The 27,165-nt window shown below is 42.4% G+C and overlaps 2 protein-coding genes across 4 annotated transcripts in view; both read right to left on the reverse strand.

The window, feature by feature from the left end:
• PARVG (parvin gamma) overlaps window positions 1-2,053 on the reverse strand; it is a 28,141-nt gene extending 26,088 nt beyond the window's left edge. Inside the window, exons 1-2 of the mRNA XM_075859822.1 lie at window positions 1,937-2,053; window positions 568-633 (exon numbers count right to left, since the gene is read on the reverse strand). Coding sequence (XP_075715937.1) covers window positions 568-628 — 61 coding nt within the window. The 5' untranslated portion in view covers window positions 629-633; window positions 1,937-2,053. The remainder of the gene's footprint in view (window positions 1-567; window positions 634-1,936) is intronic.
• A 2,786-nt stretch (window positions 2,054-4,839) lies between these two features.
• The window catches only part of PARVB (parvin beta), a 34,854-nt gene continuing 12,528 nt past the window's right edge, over window positions 4,840-27,165 (reverse strand). For all 3 annotated transcript variants that reach the window (XM_075855965.1, XM_075855966.1, XM_075855968.1), the window contains exons 3-13: window positions 24,394-24,464; window positions 23,290-23,392; window positions 22,082-22,222; window positions 21,134-21,249; window positions 19,016-19,074; window positions 16,871-16,890; window positions 15,526-15,587; window positions 15,370-15,438; window positions 13,927-14,028; window positions 10,949-11,021; window positions 4,840-8,152 (exon numbers count right to left, since the gene is read on the reverse strand). In XM_075855965.1, coding sequence (XP_075712080.1) covers window positions 8,076-8,152; window positions 10,949-11,021; window positions 13,927-14,028; window positions 15,370-15,438; window positions 15,526-15,587; window positions 16,871-16,890; window positions 19,016-19,074; window positions 21,134-21,249; window positions 22,082-22,222; window positions 23,290-23,392; window positions 24,394-24,464 — 893 coding nt within the window. In that variant the 3' untranslated portion in view covers window positions 4,840-8,075. The remainder of the gene's footprint in view (window positions 8,153-10,948; window positions 11,022-13,926; window positions 14,029-15,369; window positions 15,439-15,525; window positions 15,588-16,870; window positions 16,891-19,015; window positions 19,075-21,133; window positions 21,250-22,081; window positions 22,223-23,289; window positions 23,393-24,393; window positions 24,465-27,165) is intronic.

Genomic DNA, 27,165 nt, shown 5'->3' on the forward strand with positions numbered 1-27,165 from the left:
AGCCCTATGCAATTCAGCTCCGTCCTACATTACACGCAACCCCCCGCTCTGCCAACAACAGCCCACGAGGGACAATACAGGTCTCCATGCTCTTGTGGCGATCAGAAGGTGTCACTCCCATCTAGTAGAAGGGTTGGAGGTTATACTCCTTCATTTCCAGGCCCGACTCCAGGGAGAGAACTGGTGTTGCCCAGCAGCCACTCTGGATTTTGGATTTCTTTATAGGAAACTCAAATTGTATGTCCTGCTGAAAATGGCAAATATTCCTTTAAAACTGGTGTCTCATTAATTTTCATTAGAGCCTCCTACACTCTCCAACCCTTTTCGGATACATATTTCATTAAATAGGATCGCTCAAACCCTTCTCTGACCACGTATACAAGCTCCGCCCCATAGACTTTGCCACAGATAGGCACACCCCCTGGACTTGTTTGCCCCCTAATTTTCAAGCAATCAGCTAAACAACTCACTAAAAACAGTATGGAAAGTTGATGAATTGAATACAAATAATTAACTAACATTGATTGTGATTCATAAAAACAGTGACAGGTGCCCTTTAAATATTACCTGAGGTTGTTGCATCAAATAGCGTTTGCTGGGAGTCTCCAGACTGTATTACTGAATCCATTTGGTCTGTTGGAGAACAGAGTACAAACAATTAGAATCATCTTTACTACAATCCGAGACACATTCAAAGGGGGTAATTTCTAAAAAAACTGATGTAGCCAATATTTTTTTGTAAAAATTACGAGACAATAGTAGGCTTGCTACATTTATATCGCGTGTAGATGGTACGTTTTACCAATCTTTCACTTCTAAGGCATGATTTTTATCAAAAGTGTACCCCAACAATAAGCTGATGCCAGCGTGTCTCGCTGCTGTGACCTCCAGTGATCAGCTGTAATCTATAGGGGAATCCAAGTATTTAATTCCTCTTCAGCACCACCACAGGGGAAATAAGGCATTACACAGTTCCCATTGAAATAAATGATCACGTAATGTAGTTGGGGTCCTCCACAGCAAAAGGAACTCTTAGTAACTACTCCCTGCTTTGACTTCTATATGAGGGTCCTAAATAGGGGACCCCCTTCTATTAACTTAGAATTGCCTACTAGGTTTGTTAAAGACGACCCCTTTAAATTGTTAATGAGACAATCAGGCCACATACAACACTAGAGCTGAAGACACAGCGATCAAGGGTCTAGGTCCAGTCAGCCTGGCATCACACTGGACAGCACATCCCCCATAGCTGTATTATTAACATACGGCTGCAGGGTTTATGGTGCACCATTTTTAACCAAAGTACATTATAATGTGCTTTTTTTTTTTTTTTTACAAACAAAAAGAGACAATGTATAGAAAAACAGAAAAATCCCAGAATGCCCCTACAAAGTGGTTGTAAAACCCTGTACGGTCTTTTGAATTGGTTAGGATGTGTTAATGTAGGGCCATCCATACAAACCATGCCTAGGTCCATGTTTGCTGTCAAATGATTGGTTGAGAACCCTAGGCCAAATCCAGAAATTTAAAGGGGTTGTCTGCGATAGAAGGATCTGGCAATGATAACCTTATCACAAGGTGTCCCGCTGCTGGGACTCCCGCCGAGTAGCTATAATCTGCTGGGGAATGTGGTATCAAGTTTAACATTTCCCTGCAGCAACCCCACAGGTCAAATGCAGCATTACACAGTGCAAGTTGAAATCAATGAACTATCCATGTAATGCACTGTGTGCCGGGTCCTCCAGAGCAAGAGATGCTTCTTTGCAGCCGCTCACCAATCCGGCCAATAGATCAGGGTCCTGAATGGAAGACCCTCCAATCTATTAACTCCCCGTTCCCTAACAGAGCATTTGAAAATTGGTTTTCTACACCAGACGACCCCATTAAGCGAATATAGTTCAGCCTATTCCCGGCTAAACCTTTGTACAAGTCTTACCTCACCGGTCAGGAAAGTCTACATCAATTACGGGACGAGACTTTTAAGCAGCTGGTGCGTCCACGTCAGGAGACAATGGATGTTTTTCCGTTAGTACGTAGCTGCAATATCTGTGAAATGGTGTGACCTGAATTAAAGCTTGGTGCAGCCCCGTCACTTCCTCATCCTGTGCTGCAAGCGTTTCCAGTGACAGCTAAACAAATTGTGGTTGAAGCAAGATCACAAAACTTCCCCCTTCAGATGTAAATGAGAAGTCACCAGCGCAAATCTGACTGACAAATATAAAAAATGTAGGGTCGAAAAAAAAAACAAAAAAAAACGTAAAATTCCTTTAATCTGGCATCCATGGGACCTCATAAGTGTCGGATTATCAACTCTTCTGCATTATCAGTGGTCGTAGTAAAACTACTTGTAAGAAATCGAGAACTTTCCGAAGGACAAGCGCAATATGAAATGCTGTCGCTTCAGAGAACTTTCCCAATTTGATGTCTCTGCTCATTCTTTTATTCTGGTTTTGAGAAAGTTACCGGATGCCGGACTTAAAGGAATTTCACCGTACTACGACTTTGTTCTATATGTGATACATGGGATTATGCACATCCAAGAAGTAATAAAAGTTTGGTCTGAGGGATTGTCTACTCTTGGGACCCTACATCTTATAGATTAGGTTAGAAGCCATGAGAACACGTCTTGTGGTGTTCATTAATGACTAAGGTCTTAGGAAGCCAATTAGACCATTTTAAAGGGAACCGGTCAACAAGATCATGATGCTCTGACCGCAAGCAGCTTGACGCAGGGACAGGTCTGCCGATCATAATCAGCTGCCACATTTTAAGAAGACACCGCTTTAAAAAAAAAAAAGTGTTGAGACCAGAGTTGCTACCTAAAAATACAGGCCAGGGTGTAGTCACACATGCATTTTTTTTTGCATTTTTGCCACTTAGGTCTGGGAGCCTTAGACAGACAATGGCTTACTGCAACTCGGACATTATCCTCCTCTGACCTCCGCTTTCAAGTCTTGGGGCTGCACATGAAGGCACAGGTCCGCTGCTAAATGTCTCTGTGTCTCCGCTACCTTGCCCGCTTCAATTTCATCGCCAGCGCTAATCCGCCACTTGACCTAGTCCTGACACTGCAGACATTTCTTGGGCTGGGCGGCCAGGCAATGGTACTTTCCAAATAGGAAGCAACACGAAATGCACACATTGTATTATGCAAAATTGCTGTTGCCGGTAAAAAAAATATATATGTGCTTCGCAGTCTAAATACTAGCTGGGCCGGTTTTTTACTGGCCGGGCAGCAACCCTGGTCGCGGATTGTGTTATATGCCGAGCTCGAGGAGAAGTGTCTGTTTGATCGCTCCCCACTGGGTCACTTCGATTGACAGGTCTCTCCCTATACACAAATAGGACAAGACCTGTCAATAATAGTGAGCCGGGCGTGGGAAGCCAAAGGGGTGACACCCAGCAGACACTTTTCCCTGAGCTTGGCACATAACACTGGCCGCGAACAAGTGTTGATGCCGTGTTGTCTCTAAAACATGCAGCCGATTAGGATTGTCGCACTTCTTATGGCACCATGATCTTGGTAAGAAGTCTCCATTAGACCAGCATGACACACACGAAATTAAGGAAATGCATCGGTCTTTTCTTTATACCTTTCCTCCCTTTTGGATCCACTTCTGTCTTTGGCTCAAAACACGAACCAAAAAACTGCATCAAAACTGTGTGTGTGATCCTGGCCTTAAAGAGTATGAGAGAAAACCGGAAAACCTGTAAAAAAAACACAGGGAAAACACACAGTAAAAGGACTCCTTCACTCGAGCGTTGAATACGTCCAGCCGTTGTTTCAACGGAGCGTGTGAAGGGTCCGTGAAAGAATAGGACATGTCCTATTTTTTTGCGCTTCACGCATCTCTCCATGGACTCTAGTCTATAGGGGATCCGTGATAACGCATGCCGCAAGGGTGCAGCACGGATGTGAAAAACTGCAGATTTTTACATCCGAGGTTTGCTACATTCGTGTGAATCCGGCCTAATGAATCACTTGTATGGGTTGCTTCATGAAGTGTTAAATAATTTATTTATTCCGCAAACTACGTCAAAGATGGACTGATGCTTGAAACGGAGCGCGCTCCTTGATGTGTGGCCGTTTTGCTGAGCCAAAGAAAGAAAAAAAAAATCTTAGGTTACCGCCAGTGTTACAAGATGTCACCTCTTACAGTTTATTCTAGAAGGTCACAGTCAACATGAAGTATATTCCCATTGTGCTGGGACTACTTATGGAGTCACTCTGATGGTGGAGTATCTGTCAATGTCAAATCTGGCAGCTTTAGATCTTCCTTACCTTTATGTTTTGTTTTTTTGTAACCTTTATTTACTGTGAAGTGTAGAAAAAAAAAATCTTGCTACATGGAGCCCGTCATCAAGCAGGCTACTATACAAATAACATACCACCTGAATATCTAAACTTTACATCAGCTACTCACATGTTAGGCCCCTGTCGCATCACATACGTCTCTTTTAGATTAAAAAAAAGGATCAGATCAAGGCACAGGGGAGAGGGGGAATAAAAAAAATATGGGCTTCCCCTCTCCCTTGTGCCGTAATGAGAATATTAAGCCGTTGATAAGACTATCACATTGACAGTCCGTTTACAACAGGACACCATTAGTATCCTAATCAAGACACAGGATAACAACAGAGCTGGCAAAAGCAGATTGCTGACGGTTTCCATCAGGATTATAAATTTGACGATCGAGCCGAATGTTAAAATTAAAAAAAAAAAAAAAAAAAAAGTGTGTGTGTATATATATATATATATATATATGAATGAGAGTCGCTTTACTAACCTTAGCTTATAACTGGTAAAAAAAAACAGCAACCACACAATTCTTATCCCAGAACGTTGTATTTTATTATACTTTATCATCAAAATTCCAGTGAATAAATACATGGACGCTAAATACAATCGGCAAGAAGATCCAACAGTGACATAAATCGCAAAACAGTAGTGGAAATAAAGGTGGATCCTCACGATGCGACATTTAACATATGGGTTTCCACCAGGCATACAGGTCCATTAGTAATACACTATAGCTATATAGTAGTTCCGGTTTCTTTGGTATAGATTAGCAAAACTGCTATTAATAATAAAATAGGCCATCCCAGTATTAGAGGAAAAACCTTTACAGACATTGACATACGAAAAATTCAAGTTTTATGTAAATTCGAGCATTTCTTAGTAATCGCTATTTCTAGAAAATAGGTTGACAACCAATATGGCCGCCCCAGTAGCCCAATTTAAAAAGGGGTTGGACAGGATAAAATAAAAAAAAAATCATGGCTGCTTTCTTCCAGGACCAGCGCCACACCTGTTTATGGGTTGTATCGAGTACTGCAGCTCAGGACCATTAAAACTAACGGGACTGAGCTGCAATACCACACACAACCTATAAAACGTGTGGCACTGTTTTTGGAAGTAGGCCAGGTGTTTCTAATCCTACACAACCCCATTAAGTGGTAATATGCTGGTCGTAACGGTGAGGAGGATGGGCGTCCTTGCAGTCTCCTCGCTTAGGATAAAGTCATTGGGGCAAATGTATTCAAACCGGTGCAAATGAAAAGTAAAGCAGGTACTCCTGGCAACCAATCAGCATACAGCTCTCATTTTTCAGTGGGCCTTTTGAGGATGAAAGAAGCAATCGGATTGGATGCTATAGGCACTAGTAGATTTGATACATTTCCCTTATTGAATTTTCTATCCACAAGGATGGGTACGGTTTCTTCCTTGGAATAAGTGGAGACCAGGAAAGATTAAAAAAAACCAAGCAGAGGTCAAAGAGACTATAGGTGAGACCGATGTGGGCGAGCGCCCCAGAACGGCCTAACGGGCCAGTCTTCCCGTAGCATTAGTCATGGCTTCTGTAGTGGCTTGCAGGGAGAGAGGGAAGAGCAAGTGTATAATGGCAGAAAATAGGGGTACAGCTACATTGGCCAGATGGGCAGGAGTGGTGCTGCTGAGGGTCCGGGCCAGGGGGGCAAAGTTAGATGGTGGCACAGCAGTGAGCAACGGTGCCATGTTCTCTTGGCAGTTATCACTCCCTTGCAAGCAGAAATGGAATTACTTAACTTTCTTTTAATTACAGGTGTATTGGCATTTTCCTATAAGTGACAAAGTGCAGCCATATTGGTAGTCTTTTTTGCTAAATTTGCCACCAAAACAAAAATATATATTTGCGTGATGAGAATGGAGTGGACATTTTGCTCTTTGAAGTGTCTGTCCACCTCCGCTCACAATTTTACAGTTCAAAAAGAGGATTTAACTGTACAAAAAGTTGAGTCACTTTGCAAATATATTAGTTATCTTGTACTGATTCGGAGTTACAGCCTGTATTATACTTGAGAGCTGCATTCACAACTGTGAAGGCTTCAGAGCTGAAATCTTCCAGCATTCCTTGTCTGCTCAATGTCTGCACATTGTTTGCTTTAGTGTTTGTACACCGTACAGTAATCCGACGAATGAAAAACTAACTGCCCCCCTGCATTAAAGGAGCTCAGCTAAACTTTTCTTGGTGTGTTGGGCAACCAGCTTGATGACTGTTTCCCATAACCAATTGTGCTGCTCTCCATACAAGGTAATGCTAAATATTTACAATTACTTTTTAGTATATCACCACTGTTCAATAAGGCTTGGCTTGGATACAGTTGCCTAAATCTGACATTACAACATGCCGCAATGGGCTAGTCAATCCAGTGGCATCAGTGCCTATAGTAGAAAATAGTAATGCTGGAGATAAATAAACCATACGGCTGTCATTTATATAGGGAATTAGTCAAAATATTACTCATAAGCGTATGTTCAAATGCGGAAATCTCTACGACAATTTTTTTGCATTATGTGCGTGGATTTCTGCAATTCCCATTCAGATGCATGGGACAATTTCCGAAATTCTTGCAACAAATCTTCTGCGTGTTAATATTCCCGAAAGGGGAGGATGATGGCACTACAGTGGAGTAATAGCCAGGACTAATGTAGTGATAACCATTTTTGGTGTCACTTCCCTTCCTCCTACATCCTAATAAAAGGGGTATGGAGGTCTAGCCCGCTCAAAGACCCGGAAATATCTAAATGCTTGTTTCCATATTTTTGTATGTGTGTGTATATATATATTATATTTTATTTTTTTTATTATGGATCCCGACATTGCATATATACCTAGAACATGGTGTACAAAATTCCCAAAAGCAGAATATAAAAAAGAAAAAGTTTGAATTTTTTTTTTTTTTTCCTCCGGCTTTAGTAGTCACCGGTCACAACGAGGACACGAAGTTTAAAATGACGGAGGAAAGGAAATTTATGTCGGACAGGAAGACTCATCACCGGCTAAGTAATATCAAGACAGCCGTTCAATTATTCAGCGGCCACGGATATTAACGTAACCTGAATGTCTCGACTGCTTTATTCTCTTTAGTAATCCAAATTGTGAAGAATTCAAGCAGACCGAAATAAGGTGCAGACCAGTGTTGACAAAAAACACATCAATGTTCAGTAGAGTTCATTTACTTACATAAAAAAAAATCCAAAATTTTAGCAGATACTTAACAGTGACCGATCTTAAGGGCCTTGAAACCCCCTGAGATGTTGGTCATTGGTAAGGAGTTTTTGCAGCCATTAATTCTTACTCTCATAGTTTAGTTGAGCTGGACGACGACTGCAGTTCCCAGCAAGCCCTAAAGCAATGTGGCTAGACTCCAGGGCAAAAAAAAAAAAAAGTTTTCAGATTTCCCAAGAAGGGCAAAATGGGGAATTCTCAGAATCAAAGCGCAACATTAGTGTACGATATAGTTACAGAATGGCATATCTTTAAATTTGGTGGGAATCCGGGTAGGCAAATTTCAGGGTGAAAAAGTCAGACCCAAAGGGGTAACACATTAAGGACTCATGCACACGGCCATAGCCATGTGCACGGCCCGTGATTAGGGCACGGAGGGCCGTGGAGTGACATCCGCGGGCCGTATAATGACTGGTCTTATTTTTTTTGCGGTCCAGGCTCCCGGAACCAATGCACGGCCTTACATGGGGAGGAGAAATAAAATAAAAAACACAGAAGGCAAGTGTTTTTTCTCCGGCCGGTGTCTCATTCAATGTTCTTGTACTTTGTAAACAGGTTGTATAACACTCTCATAGTGGACTTCAAATCCAGATTTACAATGTCTGCAAATAAATGAAAAAAAATAAATAAAAATAATTAGATTTCGTTTTTTTTAATATATATTAAAGTTGACAACGGTCATTTGGATACCAAGTTGCAAAAAGTTCACATATCCTTACCTGTGGGAATAGGAACTCCGGAGACATTTTTAGGGCAGACCAGGGGGGTGTAAATACATATTATTGAAGGAAGCATTTTAGTCCCCAAGATCTGCTCAGCTACAGCAAGGGAATGGGTCTGTTTAAATGGAGAGAACCTATAGACTAGAAATACTATAAATGCCAACTTCTGGAGCCCCATTGGCAGGACATGAATTCCAGCCCCCCAAATTCCCAGAAATGTCCACTTTTGGACATTTTTGCATAATCCCGCACCCTTTGAGGTCAGTTACACAGGATAATCCAGTGAGTAATGGGACAGTTGGGGGGGGGGGGAGCGAATATTTTAATATAAGGAGGACAAATCCTTTAAGGCCGCTAAGCAGACATTTGTGGACTACCAACCTAATATACTTTTTCCACTCAAATGATAGCATTATAAACGGTCATGAAATGACGTAATTACCAGTAAGAAAAATTTTGCACAAATTTTTTTAATAAAAATAAAATATTGTAACAATGTAGACTTCTTTACGGTAGGTTATTGCAACTTTAATGTTTCCCTAAGGCCCTATTCACACGACAGGGATAAATTGGCTGTGTGGTGGCCGTTTATTTAACGGTCGTCACAACAATAGAGCCTAAATGGGGCTATTCGCACGGATGATTTTTTGGACGTAAACCGTGCCGGCAAAAGATGGAACGTGCTATTTAGGGCCGCTCGGCTCCCATACAAGTCTATGGGGCAGTGTAAAGCACGGCCGTCACCTGAATTTACTCCGAGTGACAGCCGTGTCTTCTGCCGCTCGCTCTCTCCTCCACAGCGCAGAGTGCACGTGAGGAGGAGGAGGAGTTTTGCCATTTTGCTGTATTCAGGGGGGCAGTGAGGCGCCATCTACATGGGGGGCAGTGAGGCGCCGTCTACATGGGGGGCAGTGAGGCGCCGTCTACATGGGGGGCAGTGAGGCGCCATCTACATGGGGGGCAGTGAGGCGCCATCTACATGGGGGGCAGTGAGGCGCCATCTACATGGGGGGCAGTGAGGCGCCATCTACATGGGGGGCAGTGAGGCGCCATCTACATGGGGGGCAGTGAGGCGCCATCTACATGGGGGGCAGTGAGGCGCCATCTACATGGGGGGCTGTGAGGCGCCATCTACATGGGGGGCTGTGAGGCGCCATCTACATGGGGGGCTGTGAGGCGCCATCTACATGGGGGGCTGTGAGGCGCCATCTACATGGGGGGCTGTGAGGCACCATCTACATGGGGGGCTGTGAGGCACCATCTACATGGGGGGCTGTGAGGCGCCATCTACATGGGGGGCTGTGAGGCGCCATCTACATGGGGGGCTGTGAGGCGCCATCTACATGGGGGGCTGTGAGGCACCATCTACATGGGGGGCTGTGAGGCACCATCTACATGGGGGGCTGTGAGGCACCATCTACATGGGGGGCTGTGTGTTGCACTGTATAGCGGCACTGTGTAATTATCTACAGAGGGCAGTGTGTGGCATTATCTACAGAGGGCAGTGTGTGGCATTATCTACAGAGGGCAGTGTGTGGCATTAAATTCATATATATATATATATATATATATATATATATATATATGTTTGTTTGTTTTTTTACGTTTTTTTTTTAAACAGAAACCATTAATAAAAAAGGTTCAGAATATATATAATGAATATAAAAACACACACAAATCAAGCTGGATTTGTTGACAAGTTTAGAGAAAGTCAAGGCTATACCGGGAATATTTAGGTAACCCTGACAACAGATTGAACCAATCAGATTGTTGTAAATGTAGCGTCTCAAGGGAAAAAGGAAATGGAATTGTCAAGCTTTGTTGTGAAGAGCAAAGTCCATTATCACATCGATTCATAATCCTCGCCACCTCAGGGCAACGTGCAAAATCTGAATAATAACCCCAATTTAAAGAGCAATTTTATTCCAAGGCATGAAGCCACAAGAGGGACAGAATAATGACAGCCACCAAGACATATGGGGGAGGGGGATTACATTCTGGCCTTGTAAATGATCTTCAGCAAATTACTAAAAAGATCAAAACCGTTTGTCAGACGCCAGGATGTATGGCGCCTTTTCCTTTTACTACAAGATAACTAACAAAACTGGAGCAAAGGAAAAGTATTGCAGTTGCCCATAGCAACTAATCAAATGACTGCTTTCATTTCCCCAAGGACCTCTGAAAAATGAGAGCTGGAATCTGATTGGTTGCTATGGGCATCTGCTCAGTTTTTCATTGACATCACTGTGGGCAGCCACGTTGTTGACAGTTTTTATTCGACAAATGCTGCGGTTTTGCACAAGAATCACGTACTTAAAAGGGGGACTTCACCTAAATATGACATGCTAGGAGACTGAGGTCTGTTACCCCAAACCCAAAAGATTCCCAAAAACAAAAAAAAAGGGGCTGCCCTGCCCTCTAGATGGTCACCACACAGGGGAGTAGCTAGAGTTAGGTGAGGTAGCAGACGCACTTGGCGCTGGTCCCCGAAGGGGCCCAGTGGTCACTCTTCCATATAAGAAGACACCAGTGTTCTAAATGGCGCATGGTAGGGGGGGGGGGGACCAGGAGCTTCAAGCTACATCTCTGCGTCCGATAATCCAGAATATTTGATTCTACATCAGGTCTCATAGATGCTGGATTAAAGGAATTTCACTGTAATAAGGAGGTCCATACCTTCCGGCCTTGCTTTTGGCTTCTTGAGACCTCCATCCTGCATCAGTTCAAAGGCAAAAGTGACATTGTGGACCTGCAACGACAGATGTTTTTTTTTTACATAAAGTGGCCTACAAGTGTAATTGTGATTTCTCGGAACAGCGAAGATTGGAAAGGAATGTTGTGATTTAAAAAGAGTAAAAACATTCTATTCGCAGTTTTATTTGTTGCTAGGAGACCTTGGTAACAAATATGGCTGCCATAACATCTCCCACATAGGTTGTCACCCAGCTTTTCGAACAGCAAACCTACTTCGTTTTGCAGTGATCTATGCCGATCCCATATCAATGTAAAACTAGGTATTATGGAAAAGCTGGGTAGTGGATTTACATCCCAGGGTGCACAGATCGTCTCCTTAAATCCCACCAATCAAGTATTACACAACTTAGAGGGGTTGTCTGGTTTAGAAAACCCATTTTCCTACACCCAATTTAGGAATTCTGAGGTAATAGAGGGGGGTCCTCTGTTCAGGATACTCAGGTCTTGACCAGATTGGAGAGCGGTTACAAATAGCGTCCTCCTCTAGAGGGCCTGTCCTGTATTACACAGACAACCCATGGTTTTGTATTAACACTGTGTAATGCTTAATTTTCCCTGTGGTGGCGCTGCAGGGAAATTAAACACTTACTGCCAGGTTTCTTACAGGTGATCGCTGGGGGTCACAGCAGGGGAACACTTTTTGATTCGCTTATTGTCAAGGGACTCTTTCTAGTAGGGTTTGTCTACAGCAGATATTCCATTTAAGTCACGTATGGCTTTAAAATATGAAATAAAGCAGAACATTATGGTGCGGTTCTCACAACATCTAGCGTCCTCCCCATGTCCCTCTATTGGTGTCTTGCTGTTACCCGAACAGCCGTGTAACTACCTGCTGGGACGCCTTTTAGGCACAGGCCTACTATGCTGGGCCTATTGGTAAACGCGGCCCGGTTACACCTCTTGTGCAAGCTATAATGGCGGTCATATTCGTTGCTACCCAGCATATTATATATATGAATAACACTAAGGAATGGCTACATACAACTTGACTGGTGATTGGTTTTTTTTTTATTATTATTTTTTGTTTTTGTGTTTTAAAGGGGAAGCGCTATAAATATAAAGCAGCAAACTATCAAGAAGAAAAATACAAAAAAGTCAACATAAGAACAAAGACAATATAAAATATAATCGAAGACGCTGATGAGAAATCTTCGCCGTTCACCTCAATTAAAGATAAACATGTTATTTTCTTGCCAGCTTCCATTAACCAGCATTTCATATACCGCCGCTCGCTCTTAACGTGATGTTCTGATTAGGTAGTCACACACTGAATGTCACCATTGACAAATTAAAATGTCACCCTGTGATTTATGAAAGTTTGTTGCAGATTCGGAAGCATAAAGCAGCGGTTACGGGAAAATATTTCATTTACATATATAATTTGTTTTACATTTTTTAGAAGTGTTTCCAAAAGATGTGCAAATACGAAGTCAAGGAAATTGGCCTTTTGGTCCAGAATGTTTTATAGGTAATTATGAGCAATATCGCTAGAATCCACCTTAAATTTACCTTTAATTAGGGCATATGGACGTCATAGACGACCCCCATTAGCCCCTTCACCATCCCAAACTATCATGAATAGTATATAATATTTGGTATTATCCCTGGAGGTCTAGATTTTAACCCATAAGTAGCCTATACCACTGTAGATAATGGATATTAATATTAACCACTTCATTACCTTCGACCACCAGAGATACTGGGTGTTAACTGCGAACGCTAGACCACCAGGAAGTATAGAAATAAAGACCCTGTAACGAGCCATGCACCTGTGTGTCCATCACATGACCAAAACCGAATTGTATCCACGGGAAGCAAACCACGAACGTTCGTACTGAATAACAAGCAGAGATCTTGAAAACCGTGCGGAATTAAATACAGAAAGAAGATTGGAAAATGGTATAACTTTTAATTATACAAGAAATAACATTAATTTGCTCAAACCGGACAACCCCTTTAAATTTCACCCTTTATATAAAAATATTGTCCCGTCACACTATGTGCAGAAACTCTCTTCTGGTATTTCTATACTTCGCCGTCTATATTTAAACACCAATATATGTCCCTCCTAAAATGACCAAAGTGAGGGAAGGGGGTCAACCGTGACGCATGGCACTAATAGTTGTTACACCAGGCACTGTACAGTAAGTTAAAACTTATTCATCTACTGTATTACAGGAGCTCAGCTGAGCTGTTAGAAATGTGTTTGTTGGCAAGGTTGCTGACGGTTTCTAAAAACATCTAGCAGAATTGTGAATGCAGCTCTGGTGTAATGACGGGGTAAGGAGACAGACAGGTGAGCCCTAATCTACCCACCACTCAGTCTCTGCCTACTTGCACGGCCCATCCTAGGCGACGGCGTACAACTGGGCGACGGTCCCTACGCTGAATATGTGCATGAGAGAACAACAGACAAGGGTACACAGAAGCTAAGGGAAATGGGGCAGTTGCCCACGACAACACCGTGAGCAACAAGAGTAGTGAACGAGCCGAGTGAAACCAGGAGTGTACGAGGTACCAAACGCAGAGCAGGAGCGTAGTCAGTAAAGCCAGGGTCAAAATGAAGCGGAGGTCATAAGTAATAGCTGGAACAGCAGAGCCAGGAAAAAAGAGAGAATCACAGGCAAAGACAAGAAGCAAATGAAGGTATACATAGACCGAGGGCGGGAGCTAGAACCGTCTGACCAGGCTGTGATAGGTTCTTCCACTCCTCAGCCTACCAGCCTGAGTGGTAGCAGATCGAGTCACTTTATCAGACCTAGGAGCAGGTGCAGACTGATGACCAATGGGCGTCGACACAGAAGCTGTGTCTGGCAGATCCTTTGCATCTGGAGTGTGATACAGGGCTGCTGTAGCTAACAAATCAGGTAATACAGAGTTACTTCTTTATACTTGCTTACCTTCTGATCAAAATCTTCTGGCGTCAAGAAGAAGTTGTGTAGTGGCACAAAATAGTCTTCCAGTAGTCCCATAAGGAGGACTAGGTAGACACCATCTGCAAACTGGAGACAAAATTACATGAAACCCTTGAGAAACCTCAATACAAAAATCTATTCTTCTGCAGCACCAGCCCTCCTCTTCTCTACCAGATGACACCCATGGCTTTCCACAGCATGAAGATCCAATGGTACCCATTGACAATATAGCCTGTTGCTAGGCGGCCGTCCAAATATTTAGGTGCTTGCAGAAAATATTCTATAATGAATCTTTACAATGGGAAGCTACTTTTTATCCAGAAACAGCGCCCCTCTTTTCCAAGGGCTGTGTCTGGTATTGCAGTTCAAGTGAATGGGGCTGAGCTGTAATTACAAACATTGTTTGCATGCGGTTACACCAGAGGGTTAATGCGATATAGGGAAATGGTCTAAATAGATCTTCCCCCAACTCCACCATAAACAGTCCCATTTGGGTCAGCTGAAGGGGTATATCATTTTTATGGTGCGGGGCAGAATAAGCGTCACCCAGACTCATTTGCCACTGCTTATCTCAGAGGAAGCAATGGGATCTCACCCATCCAAACCAGCTGTCAGGGGTCACCATGGACAGGAGGTTATTGACAACAAAAATCCCATGACCATGGCCAGCTTAACCCCTTAAGAACCAAGTGTTTTGTTTTTTTTCCGTCAACACATTCCAAGAGTTCTAACTTTTTATATTCTCGTCGACAAAGCTGTATGAGGGCTTGATTTTTGCGGGCCGAGTTGTAATTTTTATCTGCCTCTGGCATGGCCTAATAGACAGGTGACTGTCAGACCTGGGGGCTTTGACAGGCCCCTTCCTCTGTCAAACTCCTTCGGCCTCGTGCACATGTCCTTGAAGTATTTACGATCAGTAAATACGGCAAGGACGGGTCACGGACTGTCATTTATGGGCCGTGCTCACATTATAAAGTACAGGAGCACGGTCCGTAAATGCAAAAAATAAAATAAAAAATAGGACGTCCTATTTTTCGCGGGTCATTTCTACGGCCCGGACACACACACTCGTAAATATACGAGAAGGTGTCTGTGGCCCATAAAAATGAATGGATCGGTATTTTTATCCGGAATTACGGATCCGTAATTGCACATAAAAATGACAGTCATGTGCATGAGGCCTTAGATATTGTGTCGCTATTGACAGCGGCATCTAAAGGGGTTAAAATGCCTGTATTGGAGGCAACGTGCCAGCCAATGGCTGTACAATTCTGTCCTATTTTATGCAGATATGTCATAAACGTCTGAAGCGGGAAAAGCCCTAGAAGTTAGAAATGGACTTTGAATCAGAGTTTGGGGGGGGTGGGACAGTTTAGCTTTGCGCCCCTCCCCCACCCATGGACCACATAGAAGTACGGCACACATCACCTGCGTATCCAGTTCTGTGACCTCCAGGTTCAGTTTGTTCAGATGTTTATTAACAAACGTGATCAGTGACTGTAAATTAAGGGAAGACGTCACGGGTCCGGTCATTATAACGTCACAGGCTACAAAGTATTAAACGTCAGAGGACAAAGCACAAACCTTCTTCACAACGCTCAGCTTATCCGGAGCATGGTCGAAGAGAGTGTCAAACGCGTCACGCTCTGAGAAGAGAAAAGAAGGATAGTCAGTATTTATCTCCATATAAACTGCATTTCTACTAGAATCTCACACTGTATGATGTAAGCAGCGGTATGTAAAGTTAAAGGATAAAGAGAACGTATCCTTATCGGGGGTTTGAATCTTTGTTTTCCTAAGACTGCGCTCCAAATCCCCTGTACAGACAGTTAAATTACTACATTTTGCCTTCCTGCAGCCACCACTAGGGGGAGCCTGCCTGCATACGGTTTTATTACTGCGCAACGTCCTGTATAAATCGTATGCAGTAAGCTCCCTCTAGTGGAGCTGCATTTAGATCTTGTCCTACGCAGCAAGTATAAGGCTCCGACCCCTATGAAGATTTATTATAAAAGCAATCAGCACCTAATGTTGGACCCATCACAACCACAGTCCATACATTTTTTACTTTGGTGGTTGACGTGATCTGCTCCTCCGTCTATTACTCCTATTTACATTTCTGTCTTCACTCAGGCTCAGCCCTGTCTTCAATAAGATAACGACATGAGTGGGCAGGTCACGTCTTCCTAAAATATTGACATACTTATCTCCTCAAACACTCTGTGCTGCTGCGGAACCCTGTTCCAGTCTAAAGCTTCCCTCTGGTCTACATTCCACTCACAACCTAGAACTATTGTGCATCATAAGCAGCCCCCCCATCCTCCTTTGCAATCACATAAGTCAACAGGTCACTCTGCCTCTTACAAAATCAGTAAAACTCCTCTCCTGAAATGCTCTGCACTGCTTCCACTTTCCTTTGTTTCATTCTTCACATGCAACATCAACATATGGGTGTTCTAATCTTGTGGGATATCCTTAAATAGTCTGTGCTGCTGCTGGTTGAACTTGATTGACATAGGTCTTTTTTTCAACTATGTAACGATGCTGCGGGTCCCTGCTTCTTCCACTATAAGCATGTGAATATCAGCGTAACCTGACGATTTGGCAGGACCGGCCAACCAGCTAATGTGGATGGAGGTGTACCGGCTCTTCTCAGACGGCAGATGTCGGGGGAGAGACGGGCTGGCATTCAATATGGCCGATCCTTCGTTCTCACGCGAGATAAAGCAGCTGTCCAAATGTATCTGGCAGCGGTTTATTCCCCTCTCCTCATTTAATACACACGCATGCTCAGCCGAGAGTCAGACCGACAGCAAGCGAAGGTGTATAGACAGCTTATAACCATCAGGGCATGCTGGGAGTTGTAGTTTCACATGTAGTAGTGTGCAGACAAACAAGACAAAGTTAAAAACATGAAGTTCTTACTTACCAAATTTTCCCATCATCATCCTATATGGAAAGATTCAGGGAGAAAAAAATATATATATATTATAATAATTCTTGTATCTGCCGGTCTATGTCTAATAATATTTCCACCATTAGTATTACTAGCGAGGAGTGAGTGGATCCACCAGACGTGCGGCGCAGCTACAAAGAAAGCTCCCGCCGCATATGCCGAACGTCTCCATAGAGTCCCATTCACACGGCGTACGCCAATAGAGTGTCCTTGTAGTATAAAAATATACAGTATATACCTTTTAAATAATTGAATACAAATTAGAAAAAAAAAAATATTAAAAAGTGTAACTAAACTTAAAAAAAAAAAAAAAAACTTGACATTTCATGGTGACATGAAGTTTTGATCGGTGGGGGTCCAAGCACTCAAGACCCCCAAAGAAGAAGGGCTCGTGTGAGCGCTGTGCGGGTTACTGATAATCTTTCCTCCGAGCGGTATTCGGGCTCTATAGAAAGTTTATTAATCCATACACCGCTCCGCGGAAAGCCGAGCAGAAACGAAGCAGCAGAGATCTCACCCGAGTGCTTCTGCCGCTTCGTTTTAGCGATCAGTGGGGTTCTCAGCGCTCGGACCCCCACCGATCAAAACTTCTGACACGTCACTATGAAATGTCAAAAGTTTAGTTACGCTTTAGGAAAATATTTCAAAAAATTATAATTATGTCAAAATATTTTGTCATTTTTTGGTCATTAATTTAAAATGTATATACTGTATATTTTTTAAAATTAATATATGGTGTTTATTATAGAGCATTTTTCCGTTTTTTAAATTGTATACATTTTTTCCATACAACCGTGTCGCGTTATTCTCCGCTCTTTGTATCTGCCGTTGGCCTGGGGGGTCCCACAGGGGGTAACCAACACAAAAAAAAAAATTGCTCTTTTCATTGTGACCGAACCCCATTACTATCAGAACGTCGGCCTCGTCTCTGCGAGTTAAATGCTTTGGGCATACAGCACGGTCTCTATAACAGAAGCAGCAACCTGTGGATGTCATGAGCCACCTCACGATCAGCCGCTCATTATTACCGAGCCTCGGCACGCTGGAGAGGAGTTAAAAAGCAATTATATTTTAGTCACGTCTCGGTGGTTCCGCTGTCTCATTTCGGGGCCATAATTTTCAGGTTGTCAGTCACGGCAAATCCCACATTATTTGTTGTATGTAAAAGACGAAGCCGATGAGAGGAAGAGAGATAGTCAGACTACCCTGTACCAGCAGTGGAACAGTTAAATATCAATTTTCCCTAGAATAAATTCAGTACAATTCCTTTAATCCGGCATAATAGGACCTGGTAGGCGCCGGATTGTAATGGAGAGTGTAAGGGTCTGTGTAAACGAGCGACGATCAACGTGACAGGTTGTTGATCTGCGATCGTTTGCTCTTTTCGCAAGCATCTATGGATGGGGACGAGCGCTCATTACTCCGATCGCTCATCCCCATACATTTCTATCATGGCGGCAGCGCGTCGTTGTTTACATAGGGAGAGGTGCTGCCGAAAACGATAATATTTCATGCTGCATAAACGATACGATCAGCCGATGAATGAGCGTTTACTCGTACATCGGCCAATCGCTGCCCTGTTTACACAGCCCTCATATGAAAGATCGTTTCCCGATAATTGGCCCGTATAAAAGGGCCTTAAAGAACCCTAAATAAAATGGAAACACAAAGTCTGCGACTAGAACAATAGGATCGATTTACATGGTGCGGCCATATGGTGGTTTTTGCCACTTTTGCGTAATTGCTGCAAAATGGCGCAGTTTTGTGAAAATCTCAGCAAATACTGCTATAAGACCACACTATGTAGATAGATAGATAGATAGATAGATAGATAGATAGATAGATAGATAGATAGATATAGATGCTTTGTGAAAGAATTAGGCTATGTTCACATCACGTTTTTTGCCTCCGACGTATACGCAGTGAAAAGCTCCCAACGTACACGTTAAACATAGACTGTGGCGGATGCCTAACCGCGGCATCCATCATTCATAGACTATAATGATGTCCGTTTAACGTACACATCAAGAAATCTATTGAAAGTCTCATGACGCCGATATAGTTATAGGCACTGGGTACATGTTAGGAGGCTGCACAGTAAAGGACATTGGAGCTCACTCTGTCGTGGTCGTCAGTTCTTCGGTCACATGATTCGTCTGCAGGAGGCCTTCTCGTTTCTGAAACACAAAGGCCGGACATTCAGTAACCATAATGTTATCATAATGAGATCAGACAAACGGGGTTAAAGGGGTATTCCAGCCACAAACATAAGGTGTTCCCGTCATTCCCATGGAGTTTAAATGGAACGGCACGGCGCAGGCTTGACTACTGCTCCATTGGAAGGTTTCCTTGTCATGGTCGCTCAAGTAGTCGGACCCCCGCCGTTCTAACATTTATCATATTTTTATAAATATTAGTGGATGATGTACCCCTTTAAACCCTTGGGAAGGCATACTTTTAGTTTTTTCATAATTTTTGGGATTTTGTTTTTACGGTGTTCACAGCGTGGTACAAATAACATGTTAATTCTACTCCGCGGGTCAATAAGATTACGGCAATACCAAATTTATATTTTTTTTTTTATGTTTTACCTCAAAAAGCTGGTGCCGGTAAAAGTGAAAAAAAAAAGAGATTACTCACCTTTTAAATCCCCCTGCCGCTCCAGCGCCGAAATTCCAGTGATCCTCGCCAGTCCTGCAGCGATGATGCCAAGTAAATCATTCATGTGACCGCTACAGTGAATGGAGGCCCATGATTGGCTACAACAGTCACATGAACGAAGTCTCGGCATCAGCGCTGGAGGACCAGTGGGGACCACCGGAAAATCGGCACTGGAGCAGCAGGAGAATTTAAAAGGTGAATAATCTTTTTATTTCATGACATTTTTTTTTTCTGTCTGGTCTGATCACGGGTCTTGAATGACAGGGGGCATAGAGTGTGGCACTATCTACAGGGGGTAATGTGTGGGGCACTATTTGTATGGGGCACAGCCTATAGCACTATTTTCAGGGGGCATAGCGTGTGGTACTATTTTTATGGAGCACTGTGTGTATGGGATACGATTCACGGAGAACAATGTGTGGGGGAGGAGCGACCGACATTCATCTAATGTGTATGGCCGCCTTTACTAAAAAGGCATTGAAAATCCACATGTAAAAATCACGCTCCATGTGAGGCCGTTCCCACTTTTTACACGTGTTAACATGGCCGGTATTTTTGGGTGGGGAAGTCGACAACCCGACTGTGACATGGAGGGGACATAGTGGTCACCAGTTACTTGATTTTTTATTTTTTTTTAAGAAAATAGCCGCTCTGCGGGGTCAAGGAGCCAAAAATAAAATAAATTCTAAATCACGAACAAGGTAAATAAAGAAAAAACGGAAGATCTTACGCAACAAGAACAGACTTTGGAAAGTAATGAATCTGTGACTAGACGATGACCAGTGAGAAAACAATTGAGAGCCAAAAAGCACAAGACATTTTCAATTGAAAACCAATTTTAAAAAGCAATTTAACTGCAGGAATTATTGGAAGATTGATCGATCGTGCCGACTGCCGCGGGATTGGACTAAGGATCCGCTTTGAAAAGAAAAATGTATTTTGGATATTTTAGCGTTGGCCTCTGCTGCCATCTAGTGGTCATTTAAGAGCATTGTCCATAGAAATTCTAATGCTATACAGAGCTATATAGGGGTAGTCCAGTCATAAGAAATTGATGGCCTATTCTTAGAACAGGCCACCAATATCGGATCGGTGGGGATCAGACTACCGACACCCCCACCAATCAGCTGTTTTGAAGGGGCCGTGGCACTCGTACGAGCACCGTTTCCCCTTCATTACTGGCACTGCTTGTACTGTGAATCGCCGACACACTTGTAGCAGCGGTTCACAGTATTACAGCCTTCAAGTAATTGGGAAAAGGCTCGAATACTGTGAAGTTAAAAATCAACAAATGTATGTATCCCAAATTCGTGCCAATAAAAATTACAACTAGTTTCGCAAAAAAAAATAAAAGAAATAAGCCAACATACAGTTAGGCCAACGGGAAAAAAATAAAAAAAGTTATGGTTTTTGTAATGTGGCAATGGAAAAAACAAACACATAACGCTCAGTCCTGAAGGCCCAAAACGGGCCGGTCCTTAAGGGGTTAAAGGCTATATTCTGGTTCTACTGCGGTCTCCACCGTGTGACACTCATTTGTTTACATCATGAAGCAGACATGTGCGGTCGTCTTACCTTTACCACCACCACTTGCACACAAACATGCTCAGGAAGTCTAATGGGAGCTCGGAAGTGCATGGCCAATGCTACTAGAAGGTGCAAAATGGCGACCAAGTTCTTTCCATGAATTGCTGCAGGCAAATAAATAGAGAATAAATTATTGTGCATAATACATTAAAATTAAAGTGTACCTAACCGTTCATGTGACTTTTCAGAATAAGCCGTCATTTCTGGCCATTATATGACTTGTATGCATTTATTTTTTTTAGCAGTTTTCGCCTCTGCAGACTTTAATTCCAATTCTCCGTTTCTCTCTGAGCTAGTAGGCGGAGCCTAACTGCTATCATGTCATCTATGCACTGCACACATAAAGAGGAGAATCCTGCTCTTCTATCTGTATCAATCACATACATATCATATAGCAGTAATGAGCAGTGTAGCTGTGAATCCAGCACTGGCGTGACATAACTCTTACTAGAAGCTGCAGCAGTGTCCATGTGTCTCGCACGCTTCTCCCTCCTCCCCTCTCCATAGACTTCTATGGGCAGCTATTACCTGATCCTTCAGTGAGCTGCTTTTGATAGAGACGGATTTAGCAGTAAATTCAAAATGGGTGAACATTTAGGAGATAAGTGGAAAGAGAAACAATTTTCTCTGATAAGATATATTACAAAAAGTTTCTTATATTTGCTTGTACAATTGATTTATGCAACGTTGGTTGAAAAGTTAGAGACCATAAAAATTCTTTAAAAAGGAACAGTAAATGTAGAAAAAAAAAAAAACAACTCAATCTCCCCCTCTTATTCTATCCGGTCTTGTATAAAAAAAACGGTGATAAATATATTTTTTAAAAAACTCTGTGTCCCAGGATTTCAGCCATTGTCCCCTCCCCCTTCTATAATCGTACTATACAATATGTAATATAATGTAATAGGATGATCGTCGCCACTCCTATCTGCTTACAATCAACGTTCCACCGTATCGCCCATCCCTGCGGTCTCAGAAACTCTTGTATATCATCCAGGATGGTCTGAAGCTTCTGTTTCTGCCCAATCTCAGACTGCGTGACCTCAGCAACGTTCAGTTTGCTGTTCGCCAGCTTTTCTGCAAATAAAGGGCAAAGCCATCAATATTTCTGTATAATTTTAAGGTTATGGGGTCTGCTTTGTTCCAGAAACAGCGCCACTCTTCTCTATGGGCTGTACCTAGGATTTCAGCTCAGTTCACTTAAATGGGTTTGAGCTGTAAAACCATTAACGGACAAGAGTGGCGCCGTTTCTGGAACAAAGCAGACAATTTTTCCTAATCTCATACAACCCATTTAATGCAGTGAGAAAACGGTCATACCGATGACATAACGATCACAGTTACCAGCCCACATTAACATGACTTTCAGACTATAGGCAACTCAAATCTCCTGCAGCGCCCCCACAGGGAATAACCATTATTTGCTAAAACCATAACACCTACCCTATTCCACTAAAGAGTTTGCCAGGAAGATCTGGCAAATTTTAATCTTCCCTGCAAGTTTTCTGGCACATTCATATATTACATGGACAGCACAGATTTCAATGGTCATTTGTAATGCTTTGTCTCTCCTGTGGGGGCGCTGCAGAATAATTAAACACTTGCTACTGGGTTTTCCCAAAGATTTCAGCTTATCTCCAGAAGAATAGTTTTAAGTCAGGGGACCCATACAAAAAAAGAATGGAGAACGAATGGAGAAACATAATTAAAAGCCATAATTCCATCCCAAACTACTAATTCCAGGTGTAAGACCCAATGAAATTAATTAAAGTTTCAGGAATAGATAATCCAATTTTTCATAGCAAGAACAGACCAAGTTTCAAAACGGAAAAAAAAAATCATGTTCTAAAATGGGAGGTGCTTGAAGCTTTATTGGGTGTTTCTGGTCAGATCGGGGACAGGTCCTAAATGACCCGCGAGTAGAGATTCAAATGTTACAAGCTTCGTTGGACGAAGCTAAAAAGTCCTATCTCCCCATCTATTCCTGGAGACTGTATCAGTGTATTGACACATTTCTGTCCATTGACTCCCATTTATTGCAGCAAATGTAAAGCAAACACACCCCGCTGCACTGACAATACAGAAAGTGCGTGTGCATGTGCGTGTGTGTCCCTTTCCATTGAAATCAGTCTACACTCAGTCACCTAGAAGCTTCTGCAAGACTTGTCCATCATAAAAATCTTCCTCCAGGTTCTTCACTATAATCCGATCCTCCACGAGAACCTCATTAATCCAGTCTATTAGGACCTGTGGATGCAAAAATAAGTTGTGGAAGGTGCATGCAAATTTGGGTACATCGATAAGAATAAAAAAAAAAAAAAAAAAAAAGATTTAAAAAAAAAAAAAAGTTATACAGAAAATGTAACATTGGTTATACACCTTCACCTTGTTTTCCTTTTCAGAACAATTCCAATTAGTTCAAAATTCTTACGCCAAAAGAAGTTTTAGGCTGGCCATACATTTCGTTAGCGGTTCTTCCCGACTTCCCCATACACACGCACGCTCTGCTCAGGTCTTATCTAGTAACCAACAAAAGGATCGGTCATGTTGAAATTCAATAAGCCCGACCCTTCTCTCCTCCATCTGCCTTTGGAGGAGAATTGGGACACAATAGATGGTCGGCCGGTCCCGCCACAATCGGCCAACATACGTCTAATGCTTACGGCCATCTTTAGGAGATGTCTAATTAGCGAATCAGAAACCACACTTTCCTGCTCATTTTCCATAAGGAGACTCAGTATTCCAGGCCGTCTCCATAGCCAATCTTAATCCTGATCTGTGCTGATGAGTTCAAAAGACAGAAACAGATTGGTCTATAAATGGGAGCCTCTGGTTAGCCAATATCCAAGTCAGGTGAAGACTTTCTATAAGATGATCTCACTAGCTAGCCCATGGTCATAAGTGTGAGCCAGGGCCCACACAGCCAATCAAAAGTCCAGAGAGGACTCTAATTATTAGGCTGTAATTAACCCATATGTGACCTGTAACAGCCTTTTGGGCCTAATGACCAGAGGCTTGAAGGGGTTTTGATGGCCTATCCTGAAGATAGGCCATCAATTTATTAGGCCTGGAAATCCCCTTTTACCTGAAGCTCCTGGGCCCCAATGCAAAATCTGTACCAGGACCTCCCTAACTACCACGTACCATGTCCAAGACTCCCCCTGGAGTAAGACATGGACTTATAAGGTAACCATTTTAGAGAGAGTTTCCTTCTTCTACAACACAGTATAAACATATATTGTTCTCACCTTTATAAGTTCCTTAAACTTTGGTTCTTCTTTGGAGTTTGGGTCGATCATGGTCCGTTCTTCATTCTCCTCTGTACGTACATAAGACAGAGAGTCAGTCAGAGACATGGCGGCCTCTTCCGATAAGGAGGATATACATGGATACGACAGGAAGGAGAAGAACTCAAAAAGTCTCCGGAAAATATTCATAGATCTCCAATGACCTTGAAGCCGATGCTGGGATCTATTTCTAGCCCTCAAGTTCCATAATGGAATATATTGGTAAAAACATATTTTAACCCCTTAATGACTAGGCTCTCTCATTCCAAGAGCTATAACTTTTTTATTTTTGCGGCGACATAGCTGTATAAGGTCTTGTTTTTTGCGCGACAAGTTGTAATTTCAATAGCACCATTTTGTGGTACATAGAATTTATTGATTAACTTTTATTAATTTTTTTTCGGGGGGTGGAGGGGGAGGGGGAGGGGGGGGAGTAGGAAACAAAAAAAAACAGCAATTTCGCCACTTTTTTTGCATCCTAAATTTACGCCATTTACCGTGTGGTATAAATAACTCAATAAACTTTATTCAGCGGGTTGTTCCGATTGCAACGATACCAAATTTATATAGATTTTGTATGTTTTACTACTTTTACACAGCGAAAACACTTTTTTCAAAATTATTTGTTTTTGCATCTCCATATTTGAAGAGCCGTAACTTTTTTATTGTTCTTGCAATGCAGTTGTATGAGGGCTTTTTTTTCAGGACAACTTGTAGTTTTTATTGGTACTATGTTGGAGTACATGCAATTTTTTGATCACTTTTTAATCACATGTGCAGGATGCCCAGAAAACAGTAAGTAATAATTGCATTTTTTTCTTTTATTTTTTTCGGCGTTCACCGAGCGGGTTAAATAATGTAATAGCTTTATAGTTGGGGTCGTTACGGACGCGGCGATACCAAATACGTGTAACTTTACTATTTTTTTTGTTTTTTCATAATAAGGCATTTTGTAAGGGGAGAAAGTAGGTTCTCATTTTTTTTACTTTGGAATTTTATTTATTATTATTAAACTTTTTTTACTAGTCCCACCAGAGGACTTCACTATGCGATCCTCCGATCGCTTTTATAATCCACCGTAATACTTCTGTATTGCAGTGTATTACTGTCTGTCCATGTAAAACGGACAGGCATCTGCTAGGCCATGCTTCTGGCATGGCCTAGCAGGCATTAACTAGAGGCAGACCTGGGGGCCTTTATTAGGCCCCCGGCTGCCAAGGATGACACTGGCACCCTGCGATCATATAACAGGGTGCCAGTGGGGTGAGAGGGAGCCCCTCCCTCCAAAACCACTCAGATGCAGCGCTCGCTATTGAGCGCCGCATCGGAGGGGGTTAAACAAGCGGGATCGATAAGGATATCGATCTCGCCCATTCAAGCAGGTCTGCTTCCAACCCTCCACTACCTCTGGTAGCGGAGAACAGGGAGATTTAACTGCTCCCGCTTTGTTTATTTATTCCGATGCAGCGCTGTAAAAAACACCACTGCATCGGAATAAAGCCCATTCGTGACAGCCGTAAAAACACTAATGGGCGGTCACCAACGGGTTAAAGGCCGCTTTGGTTTCTTGACAATAAGCTAAATCACAAAGTGTCCTTCTACTGGGACCCCCAGCAATCAGAACCCTGGCAGTAAGTGTTCAATTTCCCCTATAACTCCCCCAGCCCCTATAACCCTTCCTGGCCAGTCTATTACAGAGGGGACATTGTGATCACCGGTGATTATTTATCCATTGGGAAAGAATACCACCATTGACCAAAGTGATCCTTACGCACCCTGTGAAATCGGACATTGGGGGTTAACTGCAGTCACAATTGTCTGTTTGGTAGGTTTGCGGTCCAATAGATGCAGAGCTCCAAATCTCGAGCATAAAAGTAGAGGTAAATGATAACATTCTGGTTGTCTTCAACCACCACTAGGGGGCGCTTACGGTATACTAGGCCATTATTGAGTTCAATGTATCAGCAGAATGCAATAAGCCTTGCGGTGGCTGCAGGCATCCAGAAAGTTATTATTTACTTCCATGTCTATGCAGGGGATTTGGAGCATTATATTAAAAAAAAGGGAGCTCCAACCGCTATAAAGATATATTAAGAAATTAATTTTAGATTTTTTTTAAAATGGTGTTCAAGAGTGGACAGCCCCTTTAAAGTGAATGATGCAAAATAAATGCATAGGAAGCCAATATTTATATCCGCAGCCTGAATGTCATCAGTTTTGAAAGCGGAGAAGTCTCATGTAGTACTCAATTTTGCCACTAGAGGGGGGTGAAGTCCACTCAAAAAAAATTAATGCAGACTAGCTGCACAATTTCTTAACAAGTCACATGACACATATCCCGTTAAAATCATGAAAATGTCATGTGGTTTGGTTTATAAGAATCCTGTCCCTTTTTCCCTAAAAAAAATTCGATATTGTTTTGGATAAAAATTGCATATACACGCGTGTTATGTTGCTTTATGAGGGCGAGGGGAGGGGGGGGTCTTAGTAATCATACAATGAAAAGTTCTGCAACTTCCTAATATAATTTCCTCACAGTTTTCAAGAACTCTGTTTGCGGTCAGTGTAGGAAAATAGATTTTTTTTAATCCAAATGTTGACAATGTGATATCCACACAGGTACAAAGAGAGATCTGATCTGATACACTGATCTTTGAATCACATGATTAGCAATGTGAAAAACACTGCAGGTATTAAAAACATGCAAAAAATGGCATAAAAATAAATAAATAA

This window comes from Rhinoderma darwinii, chromosome 3 (genome assembly GCF_050947455.1).
Source record: "Rhinoderma darwinii isolate aRhiDar2 chromosome 3, aRhiDar2.hap1, whole genome shotgun sequence".
Taxonomy (NCBI): domain Eukaryota; kingdom Metazoa; phylum Chordata; class Amphibia; order Anura; family Rhinodermatidae; genus Rhinoderma; species Rhinoderma darwinii.